Below are 23,512 nucleotides of genomic sequence, written 5' to 3' on the forward strand. Positions count from 1 at the left end.
GAAAACACGCCTACGCAAGAAGACCCTGCTGCAGCAGGGCATTAACCTTAAGTTTATTGGTTAAAGCAGAACTAGATGGTTGGGAAGGGTGCTCATAGTTGTTGCAAGACAACAGAATCAATATGTTGTTTTACAGGGACAGTTCGATCCAACACCGAAAGTACATGTTTCATCTTACCTGCAGTGCTACTTATCCATCTAGAATGTTTTGGTGTGAGTTGTTGAGTTCTGGAGATATCAACTGTGGAAATTCTTTCTTCTGTCAAATTTAATGGAACTAGATGGCACTTGGCTTGTAGTGTTCAAAGCACCCCACAAACATTTGAAAAACTCAACAGCAATGTTTCTTTACAGAAATCATGATGCAGTTAATCAAGATAATCCACAGACCCTGTTGAGAGCAGTTTCACAGAACTATTTTCATTCTATGGAAGAATTTACTGGTTCTACTTTCTGCAGTAGAATATACTGTTCTACTAGAAAGAAAGTAGTTCCTAGAGGAAGGCCTGAAGCTCTTCACATGTCCAGAGCTAATCATCTTAGCAACACTATTCCAGCAGTGAAACAACACGCACACAAACACACACACAGGAGCTCTGCTTTGGTCTGTGAAACTGCAGCGTTTATTCATTGACAAATTCAAACCTAAACTGTACATTTACTGCAAGACTTGCAACTTCACAGTTCACCTTTTCTTCTGCTCAATGCAAATTCATTCACTCTCTGCCAACATAGACAATACTTAGTCTGGCATTCACACTCTCTCACGCTCGCTTAAGTAACACACACACTACGATATAATAATAAGAAGTCTGTGGTGTTTGTTAGCTTACCTTTATCATCAGGAATAAATCCGAAATACTCCCAGTACAGAGGTATTTTTCTTTGTTACGTTACTCCAGCAATTTTATCCCACAGATGCCATGTTCCTTTGTTCAGCTGTGCTGCCTTATCCATCAATAGACAGACAGATCTCTGGTGGTGTGTGCTGTGCACCTCAATACAGTATCTCTCTCAGTTTAACAGAAAGAGGAGCATCTCTATTTAGGACAGTATTGAAAATTTTACCACTGAGATGTCTTAATACCCTGGTATATCATAATACCTTGATCTAAACCTAATTTATGGAAATAGACACTGGTGTTGAATTTTTCAAATGCATTTCTTTGGCACTTTGAGCACCATAAGCTGAGTGTCATCCTGTTCCATTATATTCAAGAGAAGGCAAACATCTCTATGAGTGACATGTCCAAAACTCAGCAGCTCACACCAAAACAATCTAGATAGCACAGCACTAAAGGCTAGAGGAAAAATATGTATTTTGGATTTTAGGGTGAACTTTATTAATTTGTCTAAATACTGCAAAATGCATATGGTGGAAAGGAAAACAGGAAGATGCACTGAATGTATTTTATTGCAATAAACTGACAATAGCAAAGTGCCTTTTTAATGGTCACGATGGCAACTATTCGATAGAATAACAAAAGAAAAAAAACATGGTCATATAAAAATACATCACTGAAAAAAAAGCATCACTGGCTGAACTGAAAACATCACCACAAACTATTTTACACCTAAATCTGGAGCCAGCACACAGCCAATACATGCAGCCCTCAAAACGCAGCTACAACACTGTCAGAACGTCTGGAGGAATCTTGGGAGGCAGCTATGGATGGTATTCATATTTTTACTACAAAAAAATAAATACCATTCAGAGTCCCAGTGATGGCGGCAACACCGTGACACCACACACGCCGCGACCACACCCTGCACTTCCTGGCTCAAGTCTAGAAAGATTAAATACATTTTGCATGAATCAAGTCGAGGATTGTGTGATTTACACACTGAACCTGAAGCAGCTGTTCAGTGGCACCACTTACACAATCCTCATCTCTGGGAATGTTCAAGATTTATAAAAGGCAATCATTCAACCAGCAAACAAGCTCCCGTAGTTTTGCTCATGAAAAACTGAAATCAGCTCCCTATTAGTGTTTACTGCCAACGCAAATGCAAGTCAATAAGATATGCGACCATTACTGTCAAATCGCGTAAGACATTTCCAACAGCTCCATCAATTATTCCTGGTGATAGTGGGGCTTGAAAATGCACAGAAGGGATGTCCTGCAGTTTTGATATACTCTATGTACCTTTGACTTGAACTGGCAAGTCACATCAAATAGCAACAGGAGGCTAAAGACTGTTTACATGCAGGAAGAGAGGTAGTCCACACACTGAATATTGCAGTTTAATGAGACAACATTTGGACCACCAGGGTCTTTGTTGTTGTGGCAAACATCCATGTGTAAGTAAAACAGGCCATATATACAGAGAAAATGACAACCCTGCTTACAACGAGGAGATCACAAATAATTAATGACTATTTACAAATTCATTTTTCTCATGCACAATCACAATATTGTACATATTTCTATAGTTGTACATTTGTCAAAAATGTGTATTATATAGTATATATACCCTGCATTTAGCTAATTTTAGCATAGTTTCCATGTGAGTTTATGTATATAGTGGATCACTTTTGGTTTATGGGAATTTTTATGCGTTGTGTTCTACAAGTTCTTCTGTTAAAGTTGTCATTTTCTGTTTTTCTCCATCATGGAAGTTTGGCTAACAAGGACTTTGATTGTGCAACTGTTGCCTCATTAAAGAGAAAATTTGGCACTTTTCATGTGGATGTCCAATCTGTGTTGATTGCAAAAGTAGTAAATTGAGGCATTAAATCCCTCAGTGTGTGCTATATTGACCAAGAAAGTGGAGTTCTCCTGCTCGCAGAGCCATGCCGGCAGTGCCCACATGTACCAGGACGCATCGTGTACAAGCTTCTGATGGCCACGCCCATGTTGCATTACCTTACCTGTCTTTGAACTGAAGACAAGGTTAGCAGTTCGAGCAATGCAGCTGTAAAACTGCAAATCAACACTCAATTTCCTGTGAATTCTCCACAATAAAATTCCCCCGTTTTTGTTATTTAAATGCTTTTATTATGAAGCAGCAAAATCAGGAAATGGGTTTTCATCAGCGGTAACTTAACACAACTCCTATCTGACTGAAAGTGAACATGAAATAGTAAAATAAAGCAGAAAACTAAAAGTACAAACAGCAGCAGGAGAGAGACTAAACTGCAAGCTTTAGTTAGAAGCTACAAAAGTACTGAGAGGTGAACACACAAAGACTTTTAAAAACCTCTTTCTCTCTGCTCTCCTGCACAGACAGGAGTTCAATTGCAACACATGGTTATTTGAAGGGGAGAAAAGGGGGTCATCACAGGTTGGCTGTGGACGTCGAGATGTCACCGCAACCTGCTTCAAGGCAGGTTGGGCGCACTTTGGCTCCTACCCGGAGTAAAAGTGCCATAGAAATCCAAGCTGAAATTGCCTGTAGTTCTCCTGCATACAGTGACATCACTGTGACATCATCGGATGCAGGAAGAACAACAGGTTTTGCAGCAGAAAAACTCAGCTTTCTCCGTCAATATAGCACACACTGAGGAATTTACAGGTTCATTTGACTGCATTTACCCTCAACACAGGTGATCCACGTGAAAAAGGACTGAATTTTCCCTTTAACTACTTGCAATACTCACTTTGTATACTACTTATCTTTTTCCATTGTGTGCTGCTTTTGTCCGGCACCTTGTAAACAACTGAGTTTGGATCTACACACTATGCCAATTCTCTGCTAAAGATTATTTATCCACATCAATGTCACTGTTGTGAAAACACTTGTAAATACAAGGTTAATCATGAGTAGACATGAAACTAATAGAAGACATTTAGTTGTAGCTGAATTTACAACTCCTCTGACTTTTATCACCAGCTTTACTCCATCTGAAATGGTGTGGTCTACTTTAAATGGACTGGCTAAAACTTGAAAAACAGCAGAGGAGGTTGAAATTTTAGAACTCGTGGCTTTTGTCAGGATCAGCTATGTACTTTTAGTTCTTTTTTGACAGAAATCTGTTTAATGAGGTGCTGCATAAAAGCGAAGCATTAAAAAGACACATATGAGCAATAATATCAAACACAATCTCCACAACACCCATTCTTGAAATAGATTACTTCACAGGTTCAAAGGGCATCTGGAATTGGCAGTCAGATATTGTAAATGACGAGGGCTTTGTGTTGACTCTTGGCTCAGGAGGTTGGGGATGGGGTAGGGTCGGGGGGTGGGGGGGGTAGGTTTGGGCACTGCTCTGTCACACAAACACAATGCTCAAAGAGTTCAAAGTTTACAAAACATCAAAGTTCCTCCTGCAGTATTGTCATGCAATATACATGTTGACACGATTGAGACAACAATGTCAAGGTTTTTCAAAAGTTTTCCATGTCCAGTGTGGCAGTGAAAGGGTTAGGACCGGGTCGGGTGTAGAGGATTTCACACCTCTCTCCTGGCAGTTGCATTCCAGGGAAGGTGACACAGATTTTCAACCCTTCTGCCTTGTGTCAGGGGAGCCGAGGACGACGCCCTCAGCTAGAATCCACGATTAGAAGACGTTTCAACAGTTCAGCTTCAGCTGGCTTTGATCAAACATCCTACCTAGGTGTTACATCACATATCACTAAATAAACGCGACTCAAGCAGAAAGCATTAAGTGAATTCATTTTTGTGACTCGTCTGTTCAACTATTGTACATGTAAAGCCACAGTAATTTTCATTATAGGTATAGATATACAGTGTTTTGACACTGACCAAACTTGACAATCTGGTATGAAATGCTACAGACTGCAATGCGCAGGACAAATCTAGCATTTCTACATCTACCACATTGCCAACACACAGCCTATTGACATAATCTGCTTGGTGCAGTTGCCTGGCAACACAAGCAGCACAGTTCTTAGAGAATTTCAAAGCAAAAAGAAAAATCTTACAAAGCTATGCAAAGTAGTATAAAACAATAAATAGAAAAATCTTTAAAATAAACACAAAAGTCAAACATCTGCCCACGCCCATTAGTTTGTTTTCTTATAATGTGCAGCTAACATTTTTGGAGTGTTTCACGACATGTCTACACATTGGTAATCTTCAGTGTGGCTCTTAACAAATCAAAAGTCTTCTTCTAAACTAATATGGATCGTTTGAGCTTCTAATATCTTTTAAAGACAGGATGGGGTGGTCACACTGGGCAACTTAAAGAAATGTGCAAGAATTAATTTCTGTCAAAAACCTCCGCTGTGTAATTTAAGCAGGACAATTCAACTGATTTAACATGAGTGTAAAAATTGCCCACAAGGCCCATAAAGACACAGCAGGAGGTGAGCAGACATATTTACAATCTGCCTCAGTACCAATCAGCTTTCCCCCCCTGCTCTCTTTCGAACTTCAAACATTAGCTGCAGAGGACAGAGTGGAAATAAGGAGGTCTTGGCACTGAAGAAAAAAAAAAAAAAACTTGAAGTACATAGATCTTCAGCAGGAGGCGACTGTTTCATTAATTCTCCATCATTTCCGACATTCCTCCTTCTCCTTCTCTCGCTGTCTGTGTTCAGAGAGGAAGAGGGTAGAAGAGGAGAGCGGAGCAGTCTCCCTCTAAGGCCAGAGTGTCTGGCAGTGTTAAAGTGGCGCGCGAGGACCTGTTTCTGTCTGCCAAGGCAAATTCATTGTGCAGGCAGGTGGGCCAACACACATACACACATCCTCACTTAGGACACAGACTTGTGTGTCCTTGCCTTTGTCTCTATGCAGGCTGGCAACCAAGTCATCAGCTACGGAGTCAGTGGGCGCAGAGAATCACTATGGCAACCAACATAGTGGGCCAGGCTGTGGCTGCTCTTGGATGAGTGCGGAGACTTTTTTTTTTTTTTGGCATCCACTCAGTGCCAGAGTCGATTACAGAGTTCCTTCTCTTAAATGTTCTTCCCGGATTGGCCAGTGATCTCCATGTGCGCGGTGTTTTTTTTTTTTTTTTCTCTTTTGAAAAATAGACAAATATTCAGAGTAACAAAAATCAGAATGCAGCTATGAGATTAAGTTTCACAAAGAAAACAGAAATGAGAGAGGCTCGTGATACTCTCTTGACCTTCAAATCACACTCACACAATTTATCGTGCTAACATGGCACACCCATTCTAGCACACACACGCGCACACACGCACACACACACACACCAAAACACACATAAAACAGGCAGCCACCAGGGTAGGAATTTTTAAACTGATCAACTGATTGACTAATTCGACACAGCAGTGAACGACAGTAAAGTCTGAAGGTGGAGTCCAGATCTGCTCCCTGGCATTGTGTTGGCTGGATCCGCGATGTGCGCGAGGCGAAGAGGGGTCTGACCCTCGCTTAGTCGACGGAGCCGGGGTGTAGGCTGAGTGCAGGTGGATCCAGACAGGTGGGAGAGTAACTGAGGTGAGGTTCTTTAATCCACAGGAGGGGGGCGCCGTTTTTGCCTTCTTGGCTCTTGCTGTTGTTGCGGCTCTTGTAGCGCACCAGCAGCACGGCGATGAGGAGGATGCCGAAGATGGGGAAGGGGTAGAAGAAGACGAAGTAGAAGAGGGAGTCGTTGGAGCACACCACTGACTGGAGGGTGGACACTGTTGACAGAGAAGACACAAATCAAAAGTTTTTCACAGACGCAGAACACCTTCCTCGGTGAGGTCCTGAAGAAAACTATGGGCTAAAAAATTTTATTTTGGTTTTCATGACTCTTTTAGCATGGAGGAGAATAAATTAAAGGAAAATTAAATAAAAGAAAATTAAATTTATGTAATTTTTTCACAGTGATGAATGAATCTATCTGACATCTTGAGATCCGAGAACTGCTTTTGACAACATGAATCACTCAGAATTATTGCTCAGCAGTGGGTGGACATCTCTTGCTCTCCCTCTAACTGTTCCTATCTTCAAAATAAATACTTTGAGTGGGTAAGTCAGATCATACAAGGCTGGGATGACATATATAGTGTCCGAGAGCTCCTTAATTGGTCAATAATGTCCTCTGGTTACATGCATTGTAGCACAGAGGACATATTAGGAATGGACAATATGACAACATATATATATATACTGCAAAACAAAACATCCAAAGACGCATCAGTTAATGACATCTTGTGCTGTCTGCAAAGATTGAGACTGAGGCTGTATTACAAGAACTTCCTTTCTTAAGTTAAGACATGAATAAGATAAAATAGGATTTTTAGGTATTACAGAAGCAAATCCTGACTAATTTTAGCAATCCTATCTTATCTTAGGAAAATTATTACGATCATATTTCAGGTTAGGAAATCCTAAATACTCAAATACTTACCTAGCCAATCAACTTTGTAACCATTGGCTTTTCTCATTGGAACAAAAATGGAACAAAAACAACAATGTGCACTTCAAGATGAGTAAGAGGTTTTGATAACATCTGCAGAGAAGTCCAAAGACCTGAACCAATAGTTGAAAACACTAATAGTCTATTAATCTATTGATCAGGCAAATCATTTATGATTAATATGATATGATAAAATTTATTTTTTCCTCATAAGTTGACTTTTAAGTTTCCCGATTGAGCAAATGGTTCTGCCAGACAAAACTGTGTCAAATGAGGCACAATTATTGTCATTTCTATACTATGGATTCATTATAAATAAATACATTTTTAATCAGTTAATTCTTAAAAGCAAGTAATCGGTTCATGATTAAACATTCCTCTGTGATGGCTTTTTTCCTGAATCAGTTCCTAGACCCAACTATCATGGTTACCAAACAGTTAAGACAGGGTCTGCAAGTTAGGAAGTTTCTGTAGCACTGACTCTAGTCTTCAGTTGCCATTATTGTATAATACAATATTAATATAATATAATAAAGTATAAGACAACCATTGAAACATGCATCTATCACTGTGCTCATTTTCATTCAGAGAAGCTCAAAGGGGTTAATCAAGGACTTACCTTGTTGCAGCACATTGACGGTAGTGAACCCAGAGTTGTTGGTGGTCAGGCGGTACCATGCATTTCGAGGGTTGAGCAGCCACTCCTCTACATGGCAGTAGTATCGACCTGCGTCTGTTGGCCGTGCTCCTTGAATGGTGAGGCTGTACTGGTCAGAGGTCATCCTCTCAAACTGCAGGCGGGAATTGGGCCCCGCCTCCTCTCTGGGGCTGCAGTTTCCGTTTCCAAAAACGGCATCATGGCCGATGGAGAACACGCACTCCCGCTCTTTCTCTTCATCGCCCGGCTGGTCGTCTTCGTCCTCGTCTTCGGAACGCTCAACGTACCAGGACACGGAGAAGCGGGAGTCTCGGGATGACTGCGAAGGAATGCTACAGCCCAGTCGGATAGAACCGGACTCTTCCACAGTCACGTTTGACTCCAGTTCCTCCACCTGCAATCGGACCTCTGTGAAGTTTCAAAAAGATAAGAAAAAGAAAAAGATGAGGGCAGAAAAAGTGGATATGTATCGACATGTTTAGTAGTTCTTGGGGCCTATTGATAGAACAAACGTGTCACAATGTTTACTCACTATACATGAACTGCAGATTTTTCAGAAGTTGATTTAAACTAGAGTTGAGATGATTTGTCAATTCATGGACTAGTTGCCTGTTGAAAAAGTCAAAAAAATATTTAAAAAAAAATCAAGTAATTGAGCCATTTGTCAAGCAGATTCAGACTTCTCATATGTGAGGATCATGTGATTGTATAACGGCAATCTGAGTATTTCGGGGTTTTGGACTGTTGATCAGATGAAACAAGCAATTTAAAGATGTCAACTTGGCTTGACATTGTGGTAGGCATTTCTCACTATTTTCTGACATATTATACGTAAAGCAGTTGTGAAAATAATCAGGTTATTAGATAATAGATAATTAGATAATTGCTGCTTGCAGCCAAGGCTATTATACATCACTGCAGCACTATGGTACTTCATTATAATGAAGTTTTCTCATGCATTTTTCCTTTTTCAAAAATATTGTGATTTCTGGTCCTGCAATTTGGATGTTGCTCTTGACCATACTGTGATTTTGATTGTGAAAAGTTCTGCAGCCCTAATTAAAAGTAAACATTTTGGAAATGACCAAACCACTCTATCAACTAATAGAAAGTAAAATTAATTGAAAAATAAATTAAAATAAATAAAAATACAAAACTACAGTATCTCTGGTTTCAGGCCTGATTCAAACTCCAAATTAACACCACAAAACAGCAAATAATTCTGCAAAACAGGGACACCAAACTTTCAAAATGTACAAAAAAAGAGAGTCAAAAATAAATAAATCCCACAGTGCTGCCAGCCCACAGCTATCACCAGCCTTTCAGCTTTCCAGCAAGGTTAGATCCAGCCCCAAGGCTAGCGTCTGTCTGTCTGTCTGTCTGTCTGTCTGTCTGTCTGTCTGTCTGCATGGGTATGCTACAACCCTTCAGGGGTGGTACAATGACCCAGTTCCACTGCAGTTAAAAAAAAAAAATGGCAGCAAAGACCTGGCTTGCTCAGGCTCTTCTCACACACAGTTTGGAACGTTCTTCTTGTTAAAGCAAAATGAGAAGCAGAAAGGACAGCAGGAGAGCAGGGGAAAAAAAAGCGAGTGCTGGCATACATCTCTCCTCATCTCTTCTCCGACAAGCAGATTTCTGGATGACTTCCTAGGTGAATGCATTTTTTAGCACCCTAATGAATATCCATGATGTTTATACAGCATTTTCTATTCATCATATGTAGATGTTTATGTATCATTAAAAGTAAAACCTATATCCTTATGAATAATATACTTTTAGTGTTTAATAATAACCAAGGCCCCTTCCAAAGCTTCCGTACACACAACCATGTGTTAACTTCTTGAATCAAAGGTAAAACTAAAGCATGAGAGGAAGCAATATCAAGGAAAATATAGTCTATTATAATATAATCTGCACATATTCACAGAACTCTGCGTTCATATGGATGCTACAGCTCTATTAAATGGTTAAGCAGTGTCAGCTTCACAGTCTACATATAATACATGTGTTTTCTTTGCCCCACTGGCTTCTGACCAGATGTTTTAATCCTCACGTTCTAGTAGTTGCCATACCAGGGATTTCACTCTGCATTATAAACAGGACACCTGGCACAAGAACACTGCTCTCACAGACGTCTGAAAAAAGTCACCTTCAGCCGGTGTGTCCAACAAATTCATACAAAAAAAGGGTACGTCAAGGATGAATGAGTTGTTGTTATTATCTATTTGCATTTGGGGAGCATGGAGTTTGAGTGTAGATGAGGGGAAACAAGTGTGTGGTTAGAGAATATGGACAAAGGGGTAATTGTAGTGGTGGACAAAAAAAACAAAAAACAAAAAACAAAATAATCCAGCGTACTATTGTGATATTTTGCTTTGCAATATTGTATCCATACACAGTTGCCAAGTATCAATCTTTTATTATATGAATAACGTGTGGATACTGGCACTGTTCAGGACCGGTTGATGCTGATGTAATTTATTTATTTATTTATTTATTTTAAGTATCATGAATGACAGTGTGAAATAAGGGCCTGCATGCAGTCAATACTGGAGCTGCACTGATTGTTAGTTGTGGTGATAATCAATGCCTCAACATAATGAGACTCAGTTCAGGGGATCTACTCCCAAACTACATGTGAAACATACAGTTGGTATGAAGGAATGTACAAACCACTTCACTTATGGATAAAACTATGAATCAGCACAAAACTGACAACTGTCAACATAAACCATCATGTTCTGAACGATACGAACACTAACAATAAGTAACAGTTTGCATTTTGGAACATAAAGTAGCAAACTTAAATAAATTGCAATATATTGCAACCTTTCTTTGCTGGACTTGGTGTCCACCAGATCAGGTACGACGATGAAGGCTGGCTCTAAGCCTTTCTTCTGGTGAGATCAGCAGATGCTGACAAAGTTTTCCTAATTAGCAGCTGAAAAAGATAATAAATCTCAATTCATGTTATCACAGTATTCATATTGACTTGATACTTAAGTCACAATATCCTATTGTGGATTAAGTATCATGATAATATCATATCGTGGGGCCTTCTGGAAAATGCAGTCAAGAAGATGTGAGGTGGACTGTACTTAGGATAGCTCTCATAAGACTGGATGTCAGGGTTTGGGTAGCAGGAGGTACATCATGTCATGGAGTGCTTTCAATGTTTTTGAGGACAGGACAAGAGGATCAGGATCTCAGTGTGAGCCAGGCTCTGCCCTCTGGCATGGCACATGACAGCTGGCATGACTTCAACCCATCTTTTGCCACCTGAGTTCTGCCTGGGGGCAGGTGTAAGGTCAGAGGAGTGAGATGTCCTTGATGCTTGGGCAGGTCATGTGGGAGTGGGAGGCACAGTGAGAGGGGTTTGGGTCAATAACGTTCACCTGGTCTGAAGCAGGACAGCATGTGGGGCTAAAGAGGCAGCAGCTGCTTCCCTGCAGTGGGAATAAATAAGCATTTTGTTAATTCTGACCGCTTGCTCACCTGGCTGTCTGACCAGAACCTGCGTGAACCCGGAGGACTCCCGGGAGAGTCGATACCAGGCTCCATCTGGGTCGCTCAGCCACTCTTCCACCAGGCAGTAATACGTCCCAGAGTCGCTGTTCTCCGCCCTGTTCAGCGTCAGCACGTAGAGACGGGGCGACAGCCTTTCGGCCTGCACTCGCCGTCGCAGCCTCTCCTCGTCCGCGTAGGCGCCATACTCAAAGGCCCCCGTGCGCTCGATCCTCAGCAGGAGCTCATCGGCCTCTGACCCAGTTGCGCGCCTCACATACCACAGCACAGCATGCTGGGAATCCTGGCTGGTCTCGGAGGTGATGGAGCAGTTGATTCTGACACGACTGTCCTCCAGGTACACCTGCGACTGGTTGGTCTTTTGCACTCGCAGCTTGCTCTCTGCAAAGAATCAGGAGAGAGGAAAGAGAAGACAGTCATTCCTTCGGGTGCGGGAAAACGTGGAGCTGATGACAGGTACACAATGCAATTTCTGTTTTGTGACAGACGACCTGTAGCAGGGTTTATTTTTGGTGGCAGCAGGGCAGGAAAAGATAGTAGTGCGTGGGAGGGTGAGGCAGGTGACAAAGAGAAAGAATGAGGAAGGAGGAAATGTCAGGCAAATCAAAGCGGAGAGGATGGGAGGTCTGTGGGTATCACAGCAGAAATGTAAGATAAGATGCAGAACAAGGGTGAAGAAGAGGGGGGTGGATTGTGAAGCAGGGCTGTGGATATAATTAGGTAAGAAGCAAGACAAAAGCAGGGCAGGGGGTCTGTCAGGCTGCCAAAAAGAAAAGCAAAGAGAAGGAAGAAGAAACGCATTTAAAAAGTCAAGCAAGGACGGGAGGAGAGCAGACAGGAGAGGGAGGAGATGATATAGAGGTGTGACTGAGATGTCAGGAGGGAGCTAAGGCCGCCCTGAGTGCTCTGACAGGATTGGTTACACAGACATCGGTTGTGGGATAGGATTAGCTGCAGGTACATCAGGTGTGACCGCGACCAGGGCCCACTGTCAAATGCTTCGGGGGAGGATTAGTTCATTTTTCAAGCTTTAACACCTGCTGTATTTTACATTCAGCATTATTTGAACATGAATTAGAGCACCCTGCAACTACCAGAGATCTTGAAACAACTCAGTTTGACGTTAGATAATGAAGATTTGTCTCAAACAATCATAATCACACACACTCAAACAAATACCATGGAGCTTCAATGAATGTCAATCAATCCCCCATTTATGTGTTGAGAAAGTGCAGTTTCTAACCTCTTTGACTCGAACTGACAGACCCAGCATCTCTATCAGCAACTTTAACAATCTTTAAACCAGGCAATAACAATTTGATTGGTTGCATTTTCCCTGACAGCGAGCCAACAGTTGTTTCTTGGCTGAGCCCAATTTAGGGAAACAAATTCACTTAATTGATCTCAGCAGCAGGCATGCAACTGCAGAATGTTATTTTACAATGAGAGTGGAACACCTATTTTTGGATCAGAGGAATGATGTTTCCCAGAAATGTCAGAATAGCACAGATAATTTAACCATTAAATACATAGGACACTTGTTGGATGTAAATTTGCACAAGAAGCCTGTCAAAGGCAGTTTTTTAATATAACTGATTGTATATAAATTTGTAAATACAAACTTACTTTGCAAATACGTATGTATCACAAACATACAGGATTCTTACTCTTCTTAAGTGCTTGAATGTGAGTTTGTAAATGCACTAGACGGATAGCCGATTGTGAGTCTCACTCCCATGACATCAAATACCACCGTTTTGAGTTTTTAAAGCGTTCTGCCGACAGCAAAATAATGAGAAGTAAAGAATCAGAGGCAGACGGCAGGGTCTCTGCAGACACCATCACTTCTAGAGGGTCGTAAGTGGTGACTGAAAGGTTTTATGTTTATGAGCGTCTATGATTGTTTTTTTGTTTTTTTTAAGGAAAATGTTGCATATTATACCTTTAACTAAATTTTGAGTGACATGTCACAAAGAGAGATGTGTCAAAGTAACACGGATGAGCAGCATGTGTCATGTGAACAGAGGGTAGAACGTAAGCGAGACCTGTCAGCAGCTCTGTCATCATGTCAGCTGTGTCGAGTTATTTTAAGCTCAATAAAGAGAAATGCGAAACAGCCAAGTGCAATGTATGCATTTGTGCAGTTTATTTAAATTAGCATGTTTTAATGGTGTTCATCAATCAGAAATGCTGCTAAAAGTTCTCTACATGAACAAGTTTAAATAAAAACAAGCAACAGAATTGCATAACCGAGTCGTGTTGGGGGTTATATATTTCTTCCTTCATGTAGGGGTGTGCCGTGTTTACAGGTATAATTTTTAATATGAATAAAAAAATTCATATCACGATAATGGCAATTTTCCCAACTTGCTGATATGATGACGTCATACTGTGACATACAGCAACAACAAACATGACTGAAAGCAAAAGTAACATTGCTATTCATAGTAGCAGAATCAATCAGTTCAATCTGTTTCATAGATTGAACAGGATGTTTATGGATGTCAGGTTAAGCAAAGTGCATCCGTACGAATTTACTATTAAAACATTAGTTATATAAGAGAGAGAAAGATGGTATCGGAATTGGCAGATACTCAAGGTTGCCGTATCATATCAGACATGAAAAAGTGGTAGTAATCCGGTGAAAAAAACAACACTTCAAAGACAACAGAGTGTAGCTCACTGGCCATTATATCCCACTTGATGCCATATACTATCTTATTAAAGAAGAATTTGACAATGTAAATGGCAGTTTATCAGGAATTTTTGGGCAGGGCATCTATGGAGCACTACCATATTTCATTATAATATGGTTTTCTCGTACACCTCTTTCCTCTTTAAAAAAAAAAAAATGCCATCTGGTTCTGGTTCTTTGATTTAGATATTGGCACCTGGCCATATTGTGATTTCAATAAAGCTGCGACGACTTGTGCAGCCCTCATTCCAATTTTGACCTTAAAATTGAAAGTCAGATTGAACCGTGGATTTGGGGAATCGTGAATCACATTAGCTCGGGGGCTAACTCAGACTTAAACTTGGCTTCATTAATGTATTATGTGAACATCATTGTTTAAAAATCTGGCAGTTAATCTGACAATAAAGCATTATTTGATGGTCTATAAAACTAAATCCAATTTGGGTACAGCTCCCAAAAAAGAAATTTATTGTTTGATTTTTGGAATTAATACTTGTGGGGTATCTTATTGGAACAAAAATTTCAAATGATATCCAGCTTTTATCAGGAATATACGTTTGCATTAACCAGGTTTTGTTAATAAGCTGTCTTCTACGTTTGATGTTCCTCTCTATGCTTCTCCTGCATTCTAAAACAACCCTCTGCATTTCTATTTCATGAACTCTACTCACTCATGCTAAAGCTCTGCTCTGACTGACTGACTGATTGACTGCCCAGGGTCTCAGCCATCTGCCCAGAAAACCTCAACCCTTATCCACAGATTGTTGTGCATGCTCAAATGAGCACCGTTTGTGATTCTGCATATTTCCACTATATGTACAGTACACACACGTTCGGGTGCAAATGTCAAAAGATGCATGGCTGCGAGGCATCACCAGACCACCCTGTTGTGCAACGGCATTTCGAGCTAGCATCTCAAATTAGTCATCATCATTGCTTTGGTACCCACTCGAGACTTGGTAGGAAGCCTGACAATCTCCCCATCCGGAATTACTGCCGAGCCCTGCGGAATCCTGGCAATCATTTTTTTGTAGGAGAATTACCTCCGAACCTCCTGAAGTGGAACCATGCAGGATTGGATTGGCACAGGACAAAGCAAATCTCTGCCGCTCCCATTTGAAGTTTGAATCCGCAGCCAGGAGAAAATCTGGGGGCTGGAAGTCTGTTGCTGTACATCAGTGTTTACAGAAACGCCTTTTAAAAGCTAAAATAGTCTAATTATTCAAGCCCTATTAGGTAACATCATGAGCTATTACAAGTTATTATAACTACATACTCACTCAAGCAGAGATAGAGGGACTAATAAAATTGAAGAGCAATGGGCAGAAAGGTGGAAGAGGAATAAATTGTAGAGAAATGCAGCCTTTTTATGTAGAAAAAGCAAGCTTAAAGTCTCCACTGTCTCCAGAGTGCTAGTGCTGTGAAATGTCTCAGTAAGAGAACAGCAACTTCACAGAGCAGCCTGTCACATCCTCGGACACGTGTCTATTCCCACTGAGAGTGAGGTTTCTTCCTTCAGCTACAGCACAGCCACGCTACCACAGTTACATCAGTGCATCTGCTGACGCAAGCAGAAGAAAACAGGCTAAAAGTTCCAGATGTACATAAAAAAGTGACCCAAATCTGAATTATTTTATTTTGCCCTTATGTGACCTGTCTTTATTTTTCTTTACCCTTGTGAACAGCACAAATGACATGGAATCTGATCTTATGTGGGCCTAAATCAGATATACCTGTGATTTAATGTGAACAGTCAATTCAGTGTGACTTTTACGTCACTCACTCTAATGAAATGTCTCGCCGCAAGACTAGAGAGGCGCTGACAGATGTAGTTAAAAGTAGCCCTTGAAATATGGAATTTTTGGATGAAATCTGTTTCTGTGAAGCCATTCACATCATAATCCCACCACTGCTGGCTCCAACTCCACATCCACACACTTTTATAGAGACGCAGCAACCACTGCTCCACAAGATCTCATAATTTAAAATTTGGCTCCCTTTCCCCTCATCCTTGTTCTTGGTGTCACTGACTCACAAATTTTCTGGCTTCCACTGCACATTAACTTATAAATAAAACCATATATGCTGACTTCAATGGCCTATATACTGTATTTACTTATAGACAGTGTGCTGCATATGAAGTCTATGACTGCATCCAAAATTCCACACTAACATGCTATTTAGTACACAAAAACTGTATGTGAGATTTTTTAGCATGCTTGAATGCTTAGTTTGAAACCACTAGTACATGAATACTATTTCTGGGGAAATAATATAGTACACAAGTGCTGGACATTATGCTAGCATAAATATCCCACAATGTTATGCACTAATACCGCAACAATAACAACAAAACCGATAATGGTGGATAGCACCTAAGGCATCTTTGGCATAATGTCAAGTGAGGTTTCACGTTGCTAGAACAATAGTAGACTATATTTTTTGGGTATGTGGAGTGTAGTATGTGACACAGCGTCTGATATTTTCTTTTGCACAGAAGGGTCAGTTCTTTTTATAACTTCTAACCAATCTCTGTGGTCTGAAGGTTAGTTTCTCTCTCGTGTTGCTGTTTGTACTTTCAGGTATCTGCTTTATTGTACTGTTTAATGTTCACTTTCAGCCAGGTAGAAGTGGGGTTAAGTGACTGCTGATAATAACAAACATTACGTGATTGTGCTGCTTCATAATGAAAGCTTTTATATAACAAAATAATGGAAAGCCGAGTCATAATTGACACCTCAAACCTGGCAACCAGGCCAGCAAATGTTTATGGAAAAGGGGTAATATTGGCCAAATTTAAAATGTATATATATAAATATATATATATATATATATATATATATATATATATATATATATATATATATATATATATATATATATATATGTTAACAGTCACCAAAAAAAAACCAAAAAAATGAAACCAATCTGGGCAATAAATCTAAATTAAGCACTAGGGCTTTCACTGTGAATGTAGTTACAGCTAACAAGGCCGCTCATCATGTATGTGCATTCCCTCAACAGTGTGAGCAGTGCTCTGTTCCTGTGCGTCAGCATGGCTGTCGATACCTATTTTAAGTGTGATTGCATGTTCTTTGCTACTGTGTTTCTTTAATGAGCCTCGAGGGCGCATCCACAAAGTAAGACAAATCCATAATTGGAAACACTTGTTCTCACTGCTCTGCATTAGTTCATGTGCCAGTCAAACCTGGCCTCAGTGAGAATGAAAGTGCAGCCTCATTTTATATGCACCACACTTTAACCGTTTTGGTCTCTTTGCATTTTATTTTCTCCACAGCAACAAGAGGAAAAACTGCCTGTATAATCAGGGAGAAGATAAAAACTCAATAATTTTGAAGTTAACCTTAAGCATGAATGTTGACAGCATCTCTCACACTTCACCTGCTCTGTGGTTTCCAGGGCAACGCTGTCTCCAATAACAACGTGGTATGGCTCAGATACCTTTAAGGACCCACTGATCTTTATCTTCCAGTAAAAATAAGAGCGCACTCAATTAAACAAGACCAGAGCCTTTTGTTTACATCACCAGGCATGATCAAATTAAATTTAATTAAAAGCATTATTCTTCTCTCTGCAAAACGTGAAAAAAAAAATTTAATTTGGCGGAATACAGATGTAATGGTATGCAGTGGATCTATACAGAGTGCCTCTTCTTACCAAAAAACTATCTCAGCTCCACTGGAGAGTCTCGTGTTTCGGCACTTTGCTGGGCATGTAGCGTCATTACAGTACACACAAATCCACACAGTGCACTCACTAATTGGCTCATTGAACCCTCGTCTCACCCCCTTCCCATGCGCGCCCAATTTGTCTTGTTTAATAGCTACAGGAAGAGCAGAGTTGAGACAAAGCTGTCTTTATTCCTTTTATTTATCAGTGGAGGTAAGTACACAAAGGCTACAAACAGCAGCACTGTTTTGATAGGGAAGAAAGACAGCAAAGTACACCCGAAACCCCAAAAGCCACACAACTACTAGACAACTGCTGTTTATGAAGCAGAGCAGATGAAAACAAGTTAGAGTCCGGGGGGAGGAGAAGTGTACAGCTAAGGATGCCACTGTGGCATGTCAGCACACACACACACACACACACACACACACACACACACGCTTGTAACAAAAGTTTAGGACAACTTCAAAGGAGCTTGGAAACCGCTTGGCCGAATGTTCAGAGGAGGAGAATACTGCCCGAGATTGTAAATCAAAGAGTGTAATCCTTTATTCTTCAGCTAGAGAGGAAATTTTAATTCATTTTCCATCTCTGTTTTATGCTCCAGGTGAAGTCTTTTAAAACAAACCCGGCCCTGAACGTCGGGGCTGAAACGTAGGCTTCGGCCCTCTCGTTTCCACTTCATCACAGTTTTGTTTTGACCAGCTGTCACCTCTTCCCTCCCTTCTGTGTTACCATGATCTTCTGATCACACTCTGCCTAATCACCTGACACTAACATGAATATTCAGCAGCCTCACCTGTGAAATCATGAATATTAATGGCGTCTAAATGAAGTGCGAGCCACAGAGGTACTGGCGGGGTCTGCGGCTAACATTTTGGCTCTTTTTAAATATAGTTTAATATGTACCTAATGACCACTGAGCTGACAACCTATCCACTGGGCCACAGATGTAATGCTCCCACTTAGCTGAAGGAGGCCAGAGTGGGCAAGAAACAGGGAGAAAAGAGACATAAAGAGATGAGAGGGATGAATAAAAGTAGAGGGCTAGACCCAGAGAGATGGATGGGATTTTTTTTTTTTTAAGAAGACAGGATGAGAGAAAAGTAGGAGAGTTTAGGGATATATCACCAAAACTGAACTGATATTTCCTGAGCACCTACTAACACAGAGCGGGGGAGTGCGAGTGGGTGTGCAGAGGGAGGGAGGGGCAGAAGGGGGAAGGAGCCCGGAAAAGATGAGAGAGATGTAAAAGACAGAAAGTGTGAACATGCTCCTGGGGGGATTTCAGGAAGCAGCAGGCAGTCTCTCAAGCTCCACTCCAGAGGACTTATAGTCTTAATGGCTGCCTGCTCCGCCTTTAGCGTTAGCATTAGCACAGCCACAGGCTAATCCACGGCCAGGACCCCAAGCATGTCAGGACTCAGGGCTTTAGACACGCCTTGATCCCCTGCAGAACAGTTCAGTTTGGCTTGCTGCTCCTCGCCGAGCTCCACAACTGCACGCACAAACACAGAAATACACACACACACACACACACACACACACAATGCTGCACACATGCCCCGGCCCGTCTGGACCTCTGTCACAGGGGGCATAGATCAGAGCGAGCTGCTAGTCAGAGGCAATGAGCAATGGGGTTCCCCTGACTGAAGAGTGGCTCCTCTGCCGAACTGGGAGCCTAATTTCTATGCTAATGACTGCGATGTATCTATGATCCCATTGTGTCAGAGGGATATTACCACTCCTCATTCCTCCCCTTTCTAACTCCCCCTACAATATCATTAAGACTGGGCTAATTATGGGGATCTGTGCAAGTAGCATCAGCCTTGAACACACCCAGACAGAGCCACACACACGCAGCCTCCCACAATACATATTCCTATACTAGGGATGAGCTGTATTAGTTAACTAAACGATTAAACGTTCCTACTCTTGCTAGTCGGCACCAGAAATACAAGTCAGTTAGACTAATTATTAATATTTTATTTATGCACAAAGTCAGTTAACAGTTGCTCCTTAAGCCCAGTTTAGACCAGAGATTTACAACGAGACAAAACTGTTTAAGAACGTTGCAGAGAGACGTTGCAGCAGTGTGAACTGGCCCGTCTCAGCTTGGATCAAGCCGGCTGATGGCGATGCCTGCGACTCAGCTTGTCAAATCGCCAGTGGCTGGGTTTTAGAACGCCTCCTGTTTCAACGGCCAATCGGCTCATGGGAAAGCCAGTAAACTGTCAGCAATGTCAGCGTTTTGGACGGAGGAAAGAGAGGATCACCCCATCACTTTGTTTGGGCAGCAGCCGTATCTGTCTGACACAAGGCTTTAGGCCACATTCAGACAGAATCAGGCGTTGTGCTGTCATCTGAGGGGTGTTCATTTGTCCTGAGAACATAACCGCTGTGAAACAATCACAAAATAACATATTTTTCTGATTTGCAGGCTTTCTCACCCACCCGCCTGATCCTGACCACTCGCTGGACAGAAGGGAACCCTTGATAAGTGAACCTCTTGTGAGATTTGTCTTGTTCATTGTGCATCTTGTACAAACTAATAATGTTTTATAATGTGCCAACACTGTGATTAAAATCTGGATAGGTTTAGGGACACAAAACATTTCAGATCATAGTCTGGGTTAAACGATCACTCTCGCAAGAGCCTTTGCAGGTCTGGAGTTCTCTTCTAGACACGACCGTGTCTCTGTCCGTCTTTCCCTCCGCTCTGCCACACTCACTCTGCACACATCTTTTATGTTTCACCACTTAATCAATACTAGAAATGCAACTGTAGCAAGTAACTCACTATCAATGCACTCATTCATATTTCCAGATGCTACAAATTATATCCACCTACGAAAAAAGCCTGAACATCCGGCAGTTAGAGATGAAGCACAAACAGTAATTGTGATGAGAATGATACACTGTCTCGTTTAGTCACACTGGTGTAAACCGACAGGTTTTCACAATGCTGGAGACTGATGCAAAGTTTTAAATGGTTTATCTTTGGTCTGAACTTGGCTTAAGATGTTGCTGCACGTGCAGATGACATCACGTAAAACCAGTGTGGTTTGTCAGATGAGAAGAAATGGTGCGAAAATTTCATGTCATGGTTATAGTGACCAAAATTATCACGGTTATCAGTATTACTGTGGTATTGGTAAAATGTGCTTCAAAAAGGTCTGAGACATGCACTGAAATAACCTCAAGTTTTATACTGCAAACCTGTCAATGATTTGAAATGGCATCATGTCTTGAGAAATGATTTTTCATTGACACAAAACAAACCCACGCTGTTGCTGCGCCTGCATCTGGGAGACTGCTGCTAACTTTGGTTGATGCTGGAAAATGTTTTTTACTGTGAGTTTTTTCAAAGCTTAGTGATCAAACATAGCTATTGTAATAGTTAAAAATTTAAACGGTAATACTACTTGTCAGGAATTCTATCGCAGTTTATCATGAAACTGATTATTGTTTCATCCCCATTAGTCAGTATTTGGTCTAGACAATGAAAATGAGGTTGTATGTAAGCAGTCAGAATAAACTGGTATGTAACCACTTAAACAGAGCAATGTGTAATTCAGCACAAACATGTGGATGTTAGCCTGCAAGGAGAGCAGGCTACTGCTGCGAGCCATTTTAATGTTATCCACACTGTGTGGCAGCTAACATTATGATGTCATATTTGACACCGATTCCCCACAGATGCTGTGGTCCTCCAATGTGCCACACATTTCATTAGCATTTAGAATACAATTTGGTTATTTAAGAATGTAATTAATGTCTTAAATGACTCCTAAAGGCAAAATATTCAGGATTTTCCTCAAGAAAACAATGCATACTCTCATGCAGAAATATGTATCCACAGAGTCCCCACGCTCAGTCTGTACCTTTTTCTTTTCACATTATTTTGGTGTGCTCGTGACGCTTTAAAAACCCAAAATGTCAGTATTTGACATCCCAGGAATGAGACTCAACTAGGGATTTAATGATAAATCACTCATCAATTAATCGGCATTAAGAATTTAACAGCTTAAAATGCATCAACTGATAACTACATAGTCTAGGAATGGAAGTGATTGCGCCTCATTTGACATTGGAGGCATCTCTTGAAGAAGTAACTTAAACATAAAATCAGAAGAAAAAAAACAAGACAAAATGAAAAGGAGAAAAACCTGAAAAACAAATACGTGTTTTGCATCTTAATGATTAACTGATTAATCAATTGTTACCATTTTCAAGTACCAGTTAAAGAAAACAAAATCTGCAGCTCTAGACTCAACAATTAACTATCTTTCTGGTATGTTTTTTAAGAGTAACTGACAAATCTACTTTTAATACACACAACATTTTTTTCAGACAATGTTTAACCTTAACAATTAATAAATTCTGACGGTTTTGTTGAGTCTTTTCATACTGATCGGCTAATCTAAACTAGAATTTCCTTTTCATTGACAGAATAATTAGTCGCCAGAACCATGTCTATCCTATACGCACCATCAGTACGAACACACTGTGCACTCTCCCTCTTCCTGCCTGCCCGTCTGTCTGAGAGAGTGACTGCTGGACGCAGGCTGGCCTGACGGGGAAACGGATGCATGAGAGGAGGGTTGGGAGGGCGAAACAGGGGGTCAGAGCAGGCGAACTCCGGAAGATTAATGGCCCAAAAGAAGCTGGCACAGTGTGGAGAGCATAAAGATGTATCAGACTGAACTGTGCATGCCGGCGTGTGTGTTTGCAACGGGTCTGCCAATAAGCATAAAACACATTATGCTCATTAAACCACAGAGAACAGTGGTCATTCAGTTAGAGGAGGCTAGAGGCTGGTGTGTGTGTGTGTGTGTATTCAGGAGGCAGCACTGCTGAGCTCCTCCTGTTCTGCTTCTACTATTAGCCACTGATTTACATGGGGAGCAGCAGCACTGTAGCTAGCTCTGAGTTACGACTTCAATTACAGCAGCAGCAGGACAGGCAAGGCAGGCACACACACACACACACACACACACACACACACACACACACACACACACACACACACACACACACACACACACACACACACACACACACACACACACACAGGTGCTTAGGAGAGATGGAAGGACACAACACAGAGAATCTCATTGTGTCTGCAGATTGGGCTGAACAAGGAAATGAGGCCTAGATTGGATTGGATTTGACAGAGAAATGTGCCTGTGCTCCTGCATGAGAGCAAGTGTGAGGGTTTGCTCTTGTGAGGAGGAAGACACAGAGAGGGAAGGAGCCTGACCTTGAACGTCTGAAACAGGCATGATTAATCAAAAGTCTTTTATGAAATTATTTTCTGTTTCAGTGCACCCCTCAAAGGCTCTTTCATTTATCACTGATTATGACCCTGTGTGCTCATGTGTGTGTGTGTGCGACAGACTAAGAGGCAGCGAGAGCACTCTGATTATTTGTATATTGCGCTGTATAAACTGCAGAAGAGGCAGGTTGTCTGTGTTGCAGACATACAGGCAGCCCTGTACAGCAGAGTGCTGCCTCAGGTGAGCTTGTGGGCAAACTCAAACTATATCCACTGCAGCCAAAACCAGGGCACTGAAAAGATTTACAACCTCGGCACCAACAATAACACCTTGCTGAAGCTGCTATTGTGTGCAAACAAGCACAGCTGCCTCATCCTTATTATTTA

General features: G+C 41.2%; 1 protein-coding gene across 1 annotated transcript in view; it reads right to left on the minus strand.

Moving 5' to 3' along the window:
• Window positions 1-1,640: 1,640 nt before the first annotated feature.
• Window positions 1,641-23,512, minus strand: part of igsf3 (immunoglobulin superfamily, member 3) — a 118,032-nt gene continuing 96,160 nt past the window's right edge. The window contains exons 7-9 of the mRNA XM_084725002.1: window positions 11,433-11,843; window positions 7,896-8,342; window positions 1,641-6,554 (exon numbers count right to left, since the gene is read on the minus strand). Of these exons, the coding sequence (XP_084581128.1) occupies window positions 6,304-6,554; window positions 7,896-8,342; window positions 11,433-11,843 (1,109 nt within the window). The 3' untranslated portion in view covers window positions 1,641-6,303. The remainder of the gene's footprint in view (window positions 6,555-7,895; window positions 8,343-11,432; window positions 11,844-23,512) is intronic.

This window comes from Lutjanus erythropterus, chromosome 8 (genome assembly GCF_056507025.1).
Source record: "Lutjanus erythropterus isolate fLutEry1 chromosome 8, fLutEry1.hap2, whole genome shotgun sequence".
Lineage (NCBI taxonomy): Eukaryota > Metazoa > Chordata > Actinopteri > Lutjaniformes > Lutjanidae > Lutjanus > Lutjanus erythropterus.